Source organism: Dipodomys spectabilis, unplaced genomic scaffold (genome assembly GCF_019054845.1).
Source record: "Dipodomys spectabilis isolate Male_0828 unplaced genomic scaffold, ASM1905484v1 ptg000176l, whole genome shotgun sequence".
Classification (NCBI taxonomy): Eukaryota; Metazoa; Chordata; class Mammalia; order Rodentia; family Heteromyidae; genus Dipodomys; species Dipodomys spectabilis.
Genome location: NW_024870853.1, coordinates 2,641,653 through 2,658,204, shown reverse-complemented (window position 1 = coordinate 2,658,204; position 16,552 = coordinate 2,641,653). Strand labels below are relative to the sequence as shown.

General features: G+C 37.0%; 1 protein-coding gene across 1 annotated transcript in view; it reads right to left on the bottom strand.

Annotated features, from left to right (window-relative positions):
- The window catches only part of Tex11 (testis expressed 11), a 225,849-nt gene that overhangs the window by 165,695 nt on the left and 43,602 nt on the right, over positions 1 to 16,552 (bottom strand). The window contains exons 7-9 of the mRNA XM_042694880.1: positions 15,009 to 15,089; positions 14,800 to 14,919; positions 3,280 to 3,360 (exon numbers count right to left, since the gene is read on the bottom strand). Coding sequence (XP_042550814.1) covers positions 3,280 to 3,360; positions 14,800 to 14,919; positions 15,009 to 15,089 — 282 coding nt within the window. The remainder of the gene's footprint in view (positions 1 to 3,279; positions 3,361 to 14,799; positions 14,920 to 15,008; positions 15,090 to 16,552) is intronic.

The following is a 16,552-nucleotide window of genomic DNA, read 5'->3' as shown; positions in this document are numbered from 1 at the left end:
ATACAAGCATGCATAATAACATATACAGGGCTCTATGCATACACACACAAACAAACTGATTAAAGGATAGTATATAGGATAGGATAGGATATTTAGGGGAAGAGTCAAAAGGTGTAACTCCTCTGAAAAACTAAAGAACTGATTATCAAAATGAATACCAGGAAGTGAAAACATGTTTTGGGGGGAGCCTAAGAGGGTTATGCAAATGGAGGGAGTACAGGTGAGCAAATTCAGTCAATATGTTCTATGTATATTATATAAAAACTGAACTATGGGATGGGGGAGGAATAAATTGGGAGAGAATGATGGAAGGAATGACATTGGTAAAGAAGCACTGCACTCATAACCTGAAAAAAAAAATTGGCTGAAAGCTTCCCAAATCTAGATAAGGAAATAGACATTCAAATTTTAAAAATCCAGATGAAACATGTTATAATTGCCAAAAGTTAAAGACAAAGAAGAGTCTGGAAGAAGCAAGAAAAAACTACTGGACACACATCCTTTGAGGGAGGGAAGACTTATTTCAGTGCTACAATATTTTTAAAACTGGGTAAAATTACGTCTTGCTCTTTTCCCTCTAGCTTTGTCTTTCCACTGTTTGACACTAGTTACAGTGCAACTCTAAATATGGATGGGAACTGACCAACAGATTGAAGAGAACCTGAAAGGGGATAGGAGCTACGAAGATCAAATAAAAAGTAGCTCATAAAAGTAACATCATAAAGTTGATTATTAAGTCCTGGAATCATGCCACAATGTGAGCAACCATAGAGTTAATCCTAATTTGCATATCAAAGGCTTTTGATAACTGAACTAATGGATAAACCATTGCTAGGTATTAGTCAATGTTGCACATACAGGCGAAATCTCAAGAGCACTGCCAAACTGAACCAACACTAAACCATATCCCATGGAAAACAAGTTGAAAAACATGGCCTGAATCTGATTTTGACTAGGTTGATTGCCTTCTGAGATTAAAAAACAACATTCCCAAGCCGGGCGCTGGTGGCTCACGCCTGTAATCCTAGCTACTCAGGAGGCTGAGATCTGAGGATCGCGGTTCAAAGCCAGCCTGGGCAGGAAAGACCGTGAGACTCTTATCTCCAATAAACTGCTCAGGAAACTGGAAGTGGGACTGTAGCTCAAGTGGTAGAGCGCTCGCCTTGAGCTGCAGAGCTGAGGGACAGCGCCCAGGCCCAGAGTTCAAGCCCTACGACCGACCAAAAACAAAAAAAAAAAAACAACATTCCAATAAAATTTAAACAAGACTCTCAACCTAAAAGCAAAATACTAAATATGCCTGGGAAGCCAGGCTCCGGTGGCTCATACTTGTAATACTAGCTACTCAGGAAGCTGAGATCTGAGGATCAGGGTTCGAAACCTGCTAGGGGAGGGAATCCATGAGACCCTTATCTCCACTGAACCACAAAAAAAAGCTAGAAGTGGAGATGTGGCTCAAGTGGTAGAGTGCTAGCCTTGAGCACAAAAGCTGAAGGACAGTGCCCAGGCCTCGAGTTCAAGCCCTAGGATCAGAAAAAGAAAAAAATTCTGGTCAGTATTTACTCAGAGTATGAAGACTTTTGAAAATCTCAACTTACATAGGAAAATGAACAGATGTTAATGATAAGATGACATGAATGTTGAAAATAAAACTGTGTGAAAGTATATATATTTTAGTTTTTCAACAAAAAGGTCAGCAAACTGTGAGCTAATATGGATAACATAGACAGTGACATAAAATTTAGATTATTTTTAAAAGAATACAGTAGCACATAAAAATTAAGAAACTATTTTCCAATAGATCAACTCTTTAAAAAGTTTTAAAAAATTCTCAGAAATTCTGAAAATTACATCTGCAAAAAATGTCTCCATAAACAAAAGGATATCATCAGAGGAAAAAACAAGTGAAAGTAAAATTTTAAAAATTTTCTTAAACATTTTTTGGAAGGGAGAAGTATTGGTGTTTAGTACTTGGGCTATTTAACTGTTAAGTAGATCCTCTACCATTTGAGATACTCTACCAGTCTCTTCTTGTACTGATTGTTTTCAAGTTAGGATTTTGCTTTATGCTTGTGCCAGCCTAGATTCCAATCATCCTATCTGTGCTTCTTTTTGTCATTAGGATGACAATAGAAGGAAGTAAAAATACTCATATTTGCAGCCCTGTATAGTAGCACACATCTGAAATTCCAGAAATAAAGAGGTATAGACAGAAGGATAGTGCACTAAAGGCAAGCCTATGATACAAAGAGAAAAATGCTATTGCATTTTTTAATATAGAGCATACATATTGGGAAGAAGTGTTTGCAGAAGGCATAATAGTCTGTAGAAAATTCAAAATAAATTTAAAAATTCTGGAAATAATAAGCAATTACAGACTCATACACCAACGAGTAGAATAGAATAGACAATTGAGAAATATATCTTCACAGTTAGAGTCATCTGACTTTTTACAAAGGTACCAAAAACATATGTTGAAGTAAAGATAGCCTCTTAAACAATTGATGACTCAAAATGAGTCAAAGACCTTAATATGAAATCTGAAACTTTTAAACTATTACCAGAAGCCATAGGGAAAGCTCCTCAAAATATAGGTATAGGGAATGACTTTCTGAATAAGAATTCTATACCTCAGGAAATAAAGAATGAATCAAGAAATAGCATTACAACAAATAAAAATCTTCTATACTTCAAAGTAAACAAGTGCCACAAGGAAGAGAAAACCTACAGAATGAGAGATCTTGCAGCTATTTAAAAAGAGGGGAATAATAACCCATATATAAAGAACTAAAAAATTAAACACAAAATGAACAAACCAATTAATAAATAGGTAAATGTTTTAGTTCTTAAAAGAGGTAATACAGATGCTTAATAAGTACATGAAGAAATGTTCGACCTCCTTAGCCATAAAGAAAGTGATAGTCAAAACATCAATAAGGGCCAGGGATGGGGGCTGACGCCAGTAATAACAGCTACTCAAATGTGGAGATCAGAAGGCCACCTCAGGCAAGAAATGAGTGAGACCCAATCTCAATCAATAAGTCTGTAATCCAAGCTACATACAAGGTCATAGGTAGGGGGACCACAACAAAAAAATGAAACTCTATCTAAAATAACTAAACATTTTTTTTAAAAAATCGTTGAGATTACATCTTACCCCAAACAATGGCAATCATCAAGAAATGAAATAACAAATGTTGGCAACGTTGCAGGGGGAGGATGATGAAGAACCCCAATACTGATAAACTGTTGGAGAATAAACACGGAAATTTCACTTACCATTTTGGGGAGCCTCATCAACATATCTTTACATCGCATTATACAACCAGATGCTTTTTGAAAATTCCCTTGAATGACTGCCTAAGAAAGAGAATGTCAATAATTGGTTAAAATTAAATGACAAGGTAGCTGAATCTAAGTCAAATTTAGCAATTCTTAACTACTGTTTAAATTTTTATTATAATGTTATAATATTCTAAATATTTCTAATATTTTTAGCAATGCTAGGTTAAAATACAGAAGAATAAATGCTAAGAATCTTTGTTAACAGAGTTGCTATTGAATCAGTAGACATTTAGTATTTCTGGAAATGCAGAAACTCATCTACTGCCTGAAGAATTAAGTTAAATAGAAGTCCTAAAACAAGTTCACAATAATCTTCACAATAATCTAAATTTTCCCAAATATCTACTTTGAAGGTAGCTCAGTGTAATCTCATGTTGAAGCCGAAAGAACCACTCTGTCATTTATTATGTAACCTTAAGCATTAAGTACTCTTCAATTCTGTAGAATTCTATGAAAGGATTATCTCTACAATGCCTTTAAGTTTTACTACTCTGTGACTGAACACTCAAATGAACAAAATGTCACCCATACATTATTTATGCACTTGACATAAAAGCTTGTTTCAGCCATTCAAGAATTTAGCTGAGGGAATGGAGGCATGGCTCAGGTGATAAAGCACCAGCCAATGAGTGAAAGTGTCAGATACAGAGTTTTAAGTCCAGGTATCAGAAAGTTCTATCTGTGTAAGTCAATGATATACTACCTTAAAGATAGAATCTAAGTGATAAAGTACTTTATTTAAAAGGAAACATGTAGGAAAATAAGTTTATTTTTACTTATTTTTAGTTTTGCAATATTGGCGTTTTGAACTCAGGGTCTTTACAGGTATGAGCCAGCACATCCAGCTTTATTTTTTTTTTATTTTACAAAAATAATTTCTATTGGGCATCTACCCAGAACATCACAAGCAAAGATACAATAAAGACAGTTGCATATCCATATTCATTACTGCACTATTCACAATAGCCACATTTTGGAAGCAGCCTAGATACCCTACAAGATAAATGGATCAAAAAATGTAATAACTAATAAACGATGGAATTTTACACAGCCATTAGAAAGAATAATATTATGTCATTTGCAGGGAAATAGATGGGCCAAGAACAAATCATGTTAAGTGAGGTAAGCCAAGCTCAGAGAGGAAGCTAGATCTAAAATATACTAGGACATGATAAATTACACAGAACTCTAGGCATTCACACACTGTGAGAGCAAAGGAGGATATTCTCATGAGAGGAACAAAAAAAGGCGCAATGCCTATGTGCATGTGATCATATAAAATAATATTTATCAAAATGAACTCCAGAAAATGGAAACAAGAGATTTTTTTCTTTGTTGTTATTTTTGTTTTCTTTTCTTTTTGTCTTTGTTCATTTATCTGTCTTTGGATGGGTAAGGGGAGCACAGAAATGGAGGGACAAAAAGTGAACAGATGCAGCAGTGGTACTCACTAGACAATATATTGAAAATGAACTATACAACTTGAGGGTGGAGATGAGAGGGAAAAACTTGGAGAGAGCGAGGGAAGGGTGACATCATCCAAGAAAAAATATACTCATTACCTGATTTATGTAACTGCATCACTTCTGTACATCACCTTTATAATAACAATTTTAAACCCTTAAAAAAATTAAGCAGGGCATACATATGTGGCTCACACCTATAATCCTACCTATTTGAAAGCCTAAGATCAGGAGGATAGTGGTTGAAGGCCAACCTAGAAATAGAGGTCAGAACTGCTCATTTTTCCTTACAAATTTAATGATTAGAAATCAGTGTTTGGCTATGAGATCTTGGTATTACCTTAAAGCTCTTGAAGAGCCTCATAAAGACAAAATCTGTATCCTAAATTTTACATTTCAAATTCTTCTAACAGGCTGGGAAGGTGGTTCAGTGGTCGAGCGCTTGCCTTGCATGCATGATGCCCTTGGTTTGATTCCTCAGCACCACATAAGCAAAAAGAAAAAAGCCGGAGGGCTGGGAAGATGGCTCAGTGGTATAGCGTTTGCCTTGCATGCATGAGGCCCTGGGTTCGATTCCTCAGCACCACATAAGCAAAAAGTAAAAAGCCGGAAGTGGCGCTGTGGCTCTAATGGTAGAGCGCTAGCCTTGAGCTGAAAAGCTGAGGGACAGCGCCCAGGCCCAGAGTTCAGGCCCCACGACAGGACCCAAAAAAAAAAAAATAAAATTTTAAAAAATTCTTCTAAGAAGAAAAAATAATGACTTCAACACCTGGTCACTATTTCTCAGCTGTCAAAAATGTCTGTTGTTTTTGGAGGTAGAAAAATAATGTTCAACTGTTTTGTTTGAAGGTCATCTGTCAACTGTCACCATTTACCTGCAAGTTTTGATAGATCTTTAGCATCAATAAATAACTAATTCCTACTTTGCAATATAAAAATAAGAAATGCAGGTAAGACTTCTTCTTAGCCAATAGCTGGGCACAGTGATGTGTACCTGTTATCCTAGCTGTGTGGGAGGCTGAGGTCAAGAGAAAAGTGGTCCCAGGGCAGTCTGGGCAGAAAACTCTGGCTTCCAAGCATAGCAACATATAGTCTCTCATCTCAGCTACAGCAGAAAGTATAATATAGGCAGATCATACTCCAGGTACATACCTACACAGGAAACCAGACCTGATTCATAAATAATTAATGTGGGGAGGGAGAAGCTGGAGGCATAGCTCAGTGGAATGTCTGTCTAGCAAGCACAAGGTTCACACTAAATTCAAACTTCAACACTCCCCCTAAAAAAGAATTCAAGGTATTTTTTGAGACAATTGGCCTCAAACATTTAATCTTCCTACCTCAGACTCCTAAGTGGTGGAATACTAATGTACAACACGACCCTTAACAAAAAGTACTTTCTAAGAATGGAAAAAGTTGGAGGATAGGAAGGAAAAATTGGGAGTGACATTATCAAAAAAAAAAAAAAAGTACTCTTCACCTAACTTATGTAACTGTAACCCTTCTTTACATCATCTTTATAATAACTAAAACATTTTCAAAAAATAAAATAACTAATTTAATAACTTTCTATATGTACCCCACAAGAAATAAATATTAAAAGGTACAGAAAAGGATTAAATGTTTTTTTCTTTCATGCATTTGTTTCTAACGCATTTATAAGATTATTTCTTTGTTGCTTTGTATGTCCCTCCCCCACGGTATAACCCCTGTTTTCACTATATTTGATGTCAGCATAACTTGTGGAGGAGATGGGGAAAAACCAGTTGTTTAAGGATACAGGTGGACCTGTTGCAACAATGAGAAGTACAAGTTGTCATGTCGAAAACGAACTTTACAACTTTGGTGCAGGGGGGGGGAGGATTGGGGGGGAGGCTGGGAAGGGATGGGAAGGGTAAACAAAGGAGGAGGCTACAATGCTTGATAAGAAATGTACTCATTATCTTGCCCATGTAATTGTAACCCCTCTGTACAGTATGTTCACAAAAAATTTAAAAAAAAGAAAAGAAAAGGAATGGAGAAACCCTACAGTTGCTATTTCCTTTATGTGTTATCAAATATTCTTGTGCTTTGAATGAGAAAAGGATTGAAAGACTGGAGATATGACTCAGTTGTACAGTACTTTCCTACCATGTTTGAGGTCCTGGATTCCATATTCAGCATAAAAAGGACAGCCAAACAACAGTGGCTCATGCCTGGAATCCTAGCTACTCAGGAGGCTGAGATCTCAGGATTGTGGTTCAAAGCCAGCCTAGGCAGGAATGTCCATGAGACTCTTATCTCCAATTAAGCACCAAAAACTGGAAGTGGAGTTGTTCCAGTGGTAGAGCACTAGCTTTAAGCAAAAAAACAACCTAAGGGGGGGGGGGAACAACCTAAGAGACAGCACTCAGGAAAGCTCCAATACCATCACACACACACACACACACAAAATTAGAAAGAAGAAAATGCTGTGGCTGGGGATGTAGCTCAATGATAGAGCAAAACTGCATCCTTTGGTTCTATTCCCAGTAACAAAAAAAAAGTAAAATGTCAATTTCTCTCTAGTTTTCCCTTCTGTCAAATCTATAGAATATAAACCTTGGCATTTTACTAAGTAGAAACCTTGCTCTTTGCTTTTAATACTATATCTTATTCAAAAAGGAAACAAATTATTAATACAAAAGCCTCAATAGGGCAATTGTCTATAACAATTTCAAAATAATATTCTCATCTGCACAACAAACATTCAATGAATATGCTCTGATTGAGTCCTTATTCACAGGGGAGAAAAAAATGTTTGCAGTGCTGGAAAAGAAACCAGGGGCCTTATGCATGCTAGGCAAGTTTTTCACCAGAGTTACACTCCCAGAAGAGAAAAATCTTATTGAAGAGAAATGCTGAGTGACACACTTTATATTAGAGGATGGTGCTTTCTGTTCTTAATACATACAAAACAATGAGATTTTAATGTTCAAATCATCTACAAAATGTTTATCATTATTCCAGTCTTATTTTATGAATATAAGATCTGTAATAATCTAGGCTAATTTTGAATAGTTATTCATCTCTTGAAGCAAAATCCCAGCATTTTAAACCCAAAAGATAGAAAATTCAAGTAAAAGAAATGTTAATGTGGCAATGTTGAGGGTATATAACTCAGTGGTGGAAAACTACGTAGCATTGTAAGTTCTGAAGTTCTATCCCAAGCAAGAGAGAGAAAGACAGACAAAGAGACAAAGACAAAGATAGAGACATAGGCAGACAAAAATAAATAGGCAGTAACAATCTTTGATGTCAGAAAACCATATTGCCAGGTCTCATCATTTGGACATTATGATTCATTAGATGTGAGATGATCCCCTACCTAAACTGATACAGTGAAAATAATGCAGGCTTTGGATTCCTAGCTTTTGCAACTCTTTGCTTACTAATCTTAAGCAAATCACAACTTCTTTTGGGGGAGGGGATGACACTGAGGTTTGAATCAAGTGCTTTGTGTTTGCTAGGCAGGTGCTCTGCTACTTGAGCCGCACCTGCAGTCTTTTGTGCTAGTTAGTTTTTAGTTAGGGTCTCAATATTTTACAATGGTCTAACTCAGCTTCCATCCTATTCATGCTTCTTGTTGTAGCTGGGATGACAGGCACATACCACTGTACCCAGCCTCTTCTGTTGAGATGGAGTCTTGCAAACTTTTTTTCTGCCAAGACTGGCCTTGAACTTTGGCCCTCTATTTCAGCCTCCCACGTAGTGGGGAGGACATTGTAAGCCACTGTACCCAGCTATTAGTTGAGATGGGTTCTTATGAACTTTGTGCACCTGGTTGGCCTCCAGCCCCAGTCCTCTCAGTCTCAGCCTTCCCAGATAGCTTGGATTACAAGTGTCAAATGCCACACCTGGCCACAACCCCTTTAAGTTTTAATTTTCTTCATTGTAAACTAGAATAGTAATGTCCACCACTGAGGATAGACCTTGTGAAGATCAAATGAGACCACTGATGTGGAAGCATTTTGTAAATATTCATAAAATGTGCATATTAGGAGTGAGCATAGCTCAGTGACAGAGCACTTGTCTAGAATGCACAGAGCCCTGAGTTTGATGCCCAATATCGCAAAAGAAAAAAGTGAAGCTTTGTCAGTCAAACTACCATCAGTGCAAGAAATAAAGGAATAAAATAATATTACTTGTTCCTATGTGGTATTAGTGCAGATGAAGAGACCTCTCTGAAATCATATCCTAGCAGATTCATAAAGTATTTTCATTTATACTGATGGTTTACCCTTCCTTATAGACAGAAGAAAATCCTCAAGACTGGATTTGAACTGCTGCTCGACAACAAGTCCATTATACAAGGAATACCAATCTACTAAGTGATGAGGACAACAAATCAATCCAGAGACAGCAAACCACATTGAATAGATCCACTACAAATGAATGCCAAGTTAACTGCACCCTTGTTGCAGCTATGCACCCTAAGATGTTGCAGCTATCAACAGGTACTACATCAAAAATATAGTAGATAGTAAAAATTAGTTCCCTTCTTTGTTGATTTGCTTAATACAAATCCTTTGCTATTTCTTCAAGTCTCCTATAACATGTCAAATCCTCCAAATGCACTGTTCTCCCAAATTGCTTCACATCCCACTTTAATACAAATGTATTGACTGAAATACGCTAGATTCAAGGGAAAAGCCAGTGTAATTCCTTAGAAATGCAAATTCAAGGTTATAAAAAATAAACACCAGGAAAAGGGGGATGAAGTGGGATCAAGGGGTAAGGGGCAGAAAAATGAAGAGAAGGGGGAAAAAATGCAGTTAAGAATTCAACATATGGGGCTGGGAAGGTGGCTCAGTGATAGAGCGCTTGCCTTGCATGCATGAGGCCCTGGGTTCGATTCCTCAGCACCACATAAGCAGAAAAAGCCGGAAGTGGCACTGTGGCTAAGTGGCAAACTGCTAGCCTTTAGCTAAAGAGCTGAGGGACAGGGCCCAGGCCCAGAGTTCAAGCCCCACGACTGACAAAAAAAAAAAAAAAAAGAATTCAACATATATTGGGACTGGGAAGGTGGCTCAGTGGTAGAGCGCGTGCCTTGCATTCCTGAGGCCCTGAGTTCGATTCCTCAGCACCACATAAGCAAAAAGAAAAAAGCCGGAATTGGTGCTGTGGCTCAAGTGGTAGAGCGCTAGCCTTGAGCTGAAGAGCCGAGGGACAGCGCCCAGGTCAGAGTTCAGGTCCCAAAACCGGACCCAAAAAATATATAAAAATGGAAATAAAGAATTCAAAATATAGCCTATAAAATTTAAAAAGTAAGGGAAGGGATGGGTAAGGGAGTGATGGGCGAGAATGTTGAAAGGGATGACATTGATCAAGATATACTATATTCATAAATTCCTTTGTTAAATGGCAACTACTTAAAGATAATTTTTAAAAACCCTCAGATATCCCTTATGAAACATCTAATTCTCTACAATTTAAAGGGATGATGTTGGTCAAGATATATTGTTTTGGAAGTGGCGCTGTAGCTCAAGTGGTAGAGCGCTCGCCTTGAGCTGAAGAGCTGAGGGACAGCCCCCAGGCCCAGAGTTCAAGCTCCACGACCGACAAAAACAAAGATTTATTATTTTAATAAACTGCTTTATTGAATGGAAACTCCTTTGTATAACTACTTAAATAACAATAAAATAAATAAATATCTACTTTATGTTCCTTTTTCATCTCAGAAAATTTCACCATCTTTTGACATCATTTATACTGGACAAGCCCTCTCCCACTAAGCAGAGTTACCTACTCATCTTTTGCTTTACTGTGTAACTATTTTTTTTGTCGGTTGTGGGGCTTGAACTCTGGGCCTGAGTGCTGTCCCTCAGCTCTTCAGCTCAAGGCTAGTGCTCTACCACTTGAGCCACAGCACCACTTCCGGTTTTTTCTGCTTATGTGGTGCTGAGGAATTGAACCCAGGGCCTCATGCATGTGAGGCAAACACTCTACCACTGAGCCATCTTCCCAGTCTTACTCTGTAACTTTTTATTTCTTCTAAAGCAATTGCCCTAGTTATAATACATCTATTTATGCACTCATATTTTCCATAAAACTTGTAAGTTCCAATAAGAGAGGAACCACATATTAATGATCTTTTTATCTTTAGGACACAAAGCAATGACTAAGCAGACATAAGTAAATGTTTTCCCTATACATATGAACCTGACTAGTTTCATTTCCATCTCCATATATGTACTTAGAAAATAGTCTTTTCAGGTATTTGTCAGTATTAGATCATACAACAAATGATAACTTCTTAAAATTTAGTTGCAATATGAATACTGGAACCATATCAATGAACTATTCATACTGTCTACATTAAAACTGTCTATCTTAACTATCCTATACTTGGAATGTACCTTTTATATGAGTGATTTTATAAAACTATGGGATGGAAATCTGAAAATATTGATTTCACAGTTATAGGCATGCAGAACTTTTGTGTCTCCAAAAATCTGAAATGAAACCTCAGATGTACAGCAAGGAGAGTTGGGTGGTATGGAAAGGCATAGGGGAGTAATTAGTAAACAGCAATCAGAGAGCAGGTAAAATGTAGACATACTGAACTTTAGACCTGTAAAAAAAATGATAAGAGTACTACTAGTCAAAATAGCAGAGAAGAGGGAGAATCGTCCTCTTTCCCACACCCATTAGACAAAGTCTGTGCTGCTTCTGATCTATGCCATCATTCTGGTACTTAATATTTTCCCTTTTCCAACAATGTTTTCATGGCCTGTCTCCTAAATTCATTTATAGTTTTCTTTTGAACAAAAGTACCATACTGCCTTGCTCAGGCTGACTTCAAATCCCTGTATGCAAGTCATCCTCTTGCCTCAGCCTCCCAATTTGCTAGGAACATGAGCACACATGTCACAGCCTAGAGCATCAAGCTATAATTTTCTTGAGCAAAGTGACCATACTTTATACTTACATCCATATATAGCACTTAACCCTAAATATAGATCATTTATCTGCACAATTCTCATGAGATTTACTACTTTAAATCTTTAGTTCTTTAACCCTTTATTTCACTAACTATAGTCTCCTTGATATTAAACTATATTCATCTTATGATTTTATGGATTTTCCCACATAGTAGCTGCCAACTCTGCTCATAGAAGCTACTCATTGACTGTTAGTAATTTTAAAATAATAAAGCAACTGTCTAAACAGTTCAATGGTAAGTGCTTAGAGAATTATAAAACCTATATGTGCCTAGAGAATAATAAAACCTATATGATCTGTAAGAAATATCTCCAAGATTCTTTGGGACAGAGAAACCCCACTAACAAGCACAATTGTTAAAATGGCCTTTAAAGGCATCTTCTGCCTAGCAGGTTTCAATAAAATTCGTAGACTCTACTAGTGAGAATGTATAAGAGAATTAGACTTCATTTCAGCTTTTAAAGGTGTCACCACCAATCAAACAATAATTATATAGTTCATTTCTGATCAGCCAGCTGAGGAAGATGTCATTTACATATCAACCTCTACAACACTGAAAAAAATGATATAAGCCTATCTAGATTCACAGAACTGTAGCATTAAGAAGTGACTGAAAGGTCATACTAGTATCATTCTAAATGAGTGAAGAATTCCTTCTACAATGCATAATTCTTAAGATGTTTACACTTTTAATAACTGCCTTAAAGTGACAACAGACATCTTCTAGCAAAGATGTCTCATTGTAAGAATACTGTTATTAACAAAAGGTTACTCTCTACATTGAGCTGAAATTAATCTTGCAGTAAATTTTACCAGTTGGTCTTTATTCTATTCTGTCCATCTTGCTCTTTAATATGGAAGACTCTAAAATATTCAAAGAGGGTTATAGTTCTTTTTTAAAAAACAGACATCACTATATTCTCCAAATAACGTTTTCCACACTATTCCAATGATTTTATAGTGATTCCCAGAATTGATCACAATACTCAAAATGTGAATTAACTAGTATAAATTTCCTACCTAGAGCTGCGATTGTGTTAATTTTTGTTCTTATAGCTATATCACAAGACTAAATTAGCTTGAGATGAGCCTTGTTATGTTGCCAAGTATATTCTCAAATTCCTGGACTCAAGAGATCTTCTTGCCTCCAACTTCTGAACAGCTAGGACTACAGGTATGCACTACCACAACAGGCTGTAGTTTTTTTTTTCACATGAATACTGTCAAGCCAAATGTACTTCTGTTGCACGCTAATATATAAGCTTTTATAGGCTGAGAGATATTAAGTGACAGACCAAAGGCATACCACAAGTCGGAAAAAGACTCATTATATAAAACAAAAACTTGTGTGATAGTGCACACCTGTGTTCCCAAGACAAAAGAAGCTGAGGTAGACAAATTGAGAGTCTGTAATTCTATTTCAAAATAGCAAAACAAAATAGAACTGGGAATGATGCCTTAGACTTGTAATCCAAGCTACTCAAAAGGTGGGAGGTTTGTGGTTTGAGGCTAGCGTGAGCAAAAAGATCAAAAGACCCAATCACAACAATAAAAAGCTGGGTGAGGTAGTATTCACCTGTCATCCCAGCTATATTAAAAATGTGTTCCATACTAGTCTGAGCAAAAATGCGAGAATTTATTCAAAAAATAAAGAAAGCAAAATAAAGCAAAAAAAAAAGCTTTAAGAAGATATAGAGTACATGCCTAGCAAGAGAAAAGCACTGAGTTCAAATCCCAGTATTGCCCCCCAATAGAGAGCTAAGGTGCAATATCAATGTCTGCTATCAGTATTTTACTAGTTGACATAAGGTAGCCCACAAAGGACAGTGACACTAAAAGATGAGTTAAAATTATAAAAAGGAGGCTCACTTGTATAATCTCATTTGTACTACGAGGAGCAGTAGACAAAGTCAGAAAATCTTAGTTCTGGTTTTAGATATTCAAATAAATCATGTTATAGCTATGAATTTTAGTTTCATCATTTACAAAATAAGGGGATATCCCAACTATATGAATATATGAAAATCACTGAAACATTATAAATGGGTGAATTTTATGATAAAAGAATTATATAATTCAAGCCACATACCAGTAGCTCCTGTCCATGATCCTAGCTACAAAGTAGACTGATGACTGAGAATTACAGTTCCAAGCTAGCCCAGGCAGGAAATTTTGTAAGACTCTTACCTTCAATTAATGACCAAAAAAGCCACAAATACAGCTGTGGCTCAAGTGATAGATCACTAGCCTTGGGCAAAAAAGCTCAGAGAAAGCACCCAAGCCCTGAGTTCAAGCTCCAGGACCAGCACAGAATAAAAAAGAATTATAGTTCAATAAAAGTATTCAAGAAATAAAAGGAATTGGGGCTGGGAAGGTGGCTTAGCGGTAGAGTCTTTGCCTTGCTTGCATGAGGCCCTGGGTTCGATTCCTCATCACCACATAAACAGAAAAGGCCGGAAGTGGCACTGTGGTTCAAGTAGTAGAGCACTAGCCTTGAGCTGCAGAGCTGAGGAACAGGCCCATAACCGACAAAAAACAAAAATAAATAAATAAAAATAAATGGTACATGTTACGTGCAGTGGTTGAAAGTGATGTTCAGTAATAGTCTTTCACCCTCACCCACACACAAAATAAATAATCATTTGTAATCTCCTGTGGATATAGATTTTTTAAAAAGTAAGCAGTCAAATATAATACCTTATTAAAAGGCAGTGATAGGGCTGGGAAGGTGGCTCAGTGGTAGAGTGCTTGCCTTGCATGCATGAGGACCTGGGTTCGATTCCTCAGTATCACATAAGCAGAAAAAGCTGGAAGTAGCACTGTGGCTCAAGTGGTAGAGCACTAGCCTTGGCTGAAGAGCTGAGGGACAATGCCCAGGCCCAGAGTTCAGGTCCCACGACCGACAAAAAAAAAAAAAAAAAAAGGCAGTGATACCTGACTATCTTCTAATAGGTTTTATCTCATCAGTTTTGCATTTACATATATACAAAATGTCCTACTGAAAAGCTGTAGTGTTTATGATACCTACTGATTCTGCTTGGTAAGTAAGTACTTTGAAAACTTCTTTCTCCACAACAACCTTCTGAATGAGCAAATGGGTTTCAGTGCAGCACTGGTCAACTAATATGGCATAAAATTGTTCCAGCCTCTGCAACAATAAAACAATACAATGCAATGATGAGGATAACCACATGTTTTATTAATAACTGTCATAGCTAAAAAACAATAGTAACTTACACTCATGGCAGAGTAAAAAAACCCATCAGCAATCAGAGCATTTCCAGCATCCATCCATCCTTTTCCTGCTTTTATATTCATCTAGAAGAAAGAAGTTAGAAAATAAATTTTAAAAATTCACAGTTCCCCCATCTGACTGGATGATATTAGAGGAAAACAATCTTGTCCATGTGACTTAATAGTTACACACTCCACAGAATACAAAAAAACAATCAATATTTATTAGAATTCTAAATCTAAAAAATTTGTTAATCAAAGAAATATCCCTTATATATTAAGCATCAGAAAAAATTTCACAGTATTATAACTAACATCCAAATAGTTGATATATAATATGCACAATTGCTATGGAAGCGAATACCAAATCCACCGGAAAAAATGAGCACATGCGACAGCCACCTCTCTACTATAAATCCTTAAAAATGATAACACACATAAATAAGAGGAAACATATGAATTTTTACTCTTCTTCTATAAAACTCCTGGAAAATAAGGAGTATTTTCAACAGACATGAAATTATGAAGAATGTCTAAAATCAAGCAGCAAATGGGATGAGGCAAAAACTGACATCTCAACAGAGATAAAAGTAGAAAATGCAGAAAAAGCTCTGGGTGTGAACAGTAGGAGCATCAGACAGTTGGCCTCATTCCAAAAGCTATCCACAGATTCAATTCAATCTCCAGGAACATACTGATGTCAGATGGGCACAATGAATCAATCAGATTGTCAGTCCTACATACTTGGATGGTGAAGATTAAGAGGCAGCCTGGTCAAAAAGTTAGCAAGATTCTATCTCAACCAATAAAAACCTGGGTACAGTGGCATGCACCTGCCATCTCAGTTACATGGTTAGTGTCAATAGGAATATCATGCCCCAAGGCCAGTTTGGGTATAAAAATATACCTAAATCAAAAAGGGCTGGGATGTGATTCAAGTGGAAGAAGGCCTGCCTAGCAAAGCACAAGATCTTGAGTTCTATCTTCAGTACTGCTATCCCCAAAATTCCAATGTCAATTTTCCAAGAAATAGAAAAGTTGAACATAATATTTATATGGAAGCCCAAATTACACTATGAGCCAAAGAAATCCTGAGCAAAAGCAGCAATGCTGAAGGTATCATACTACCTGTTCTTTATTATTATTATTATTGTGAAAATACCGTACGGAGGGGTTACAATTACATGGGCAAGATAATGAGTACATTTCTTATCAAGCACTGTTGCCTCCTCTTTGTTTCCCCTTACCATCCTTCCCTTCCCACCCCCCTCGGCCCCTCCCATCCTATCCTCCCCACCACCACCAAAGTTGTAAAGTTCGTTTTTCGACATAACAACTTGTACTACCTGTTCTTAAAAACTATACTATAGCCAGCCTGGCGCCAGTGGCTCACCCCTGTAATCCTAGTTACTCAGGAGGCTGACATCTGAGGATCACATTTCAAAGGCAGCCTGAGCAGAAAAGATTGTGAGACTCTTATCTCCAATAAACTACTTAGAAAAAGCCAAAAGTGGCACTGAGGCTAAAGTGGTAGAGTGCTAGCCTTG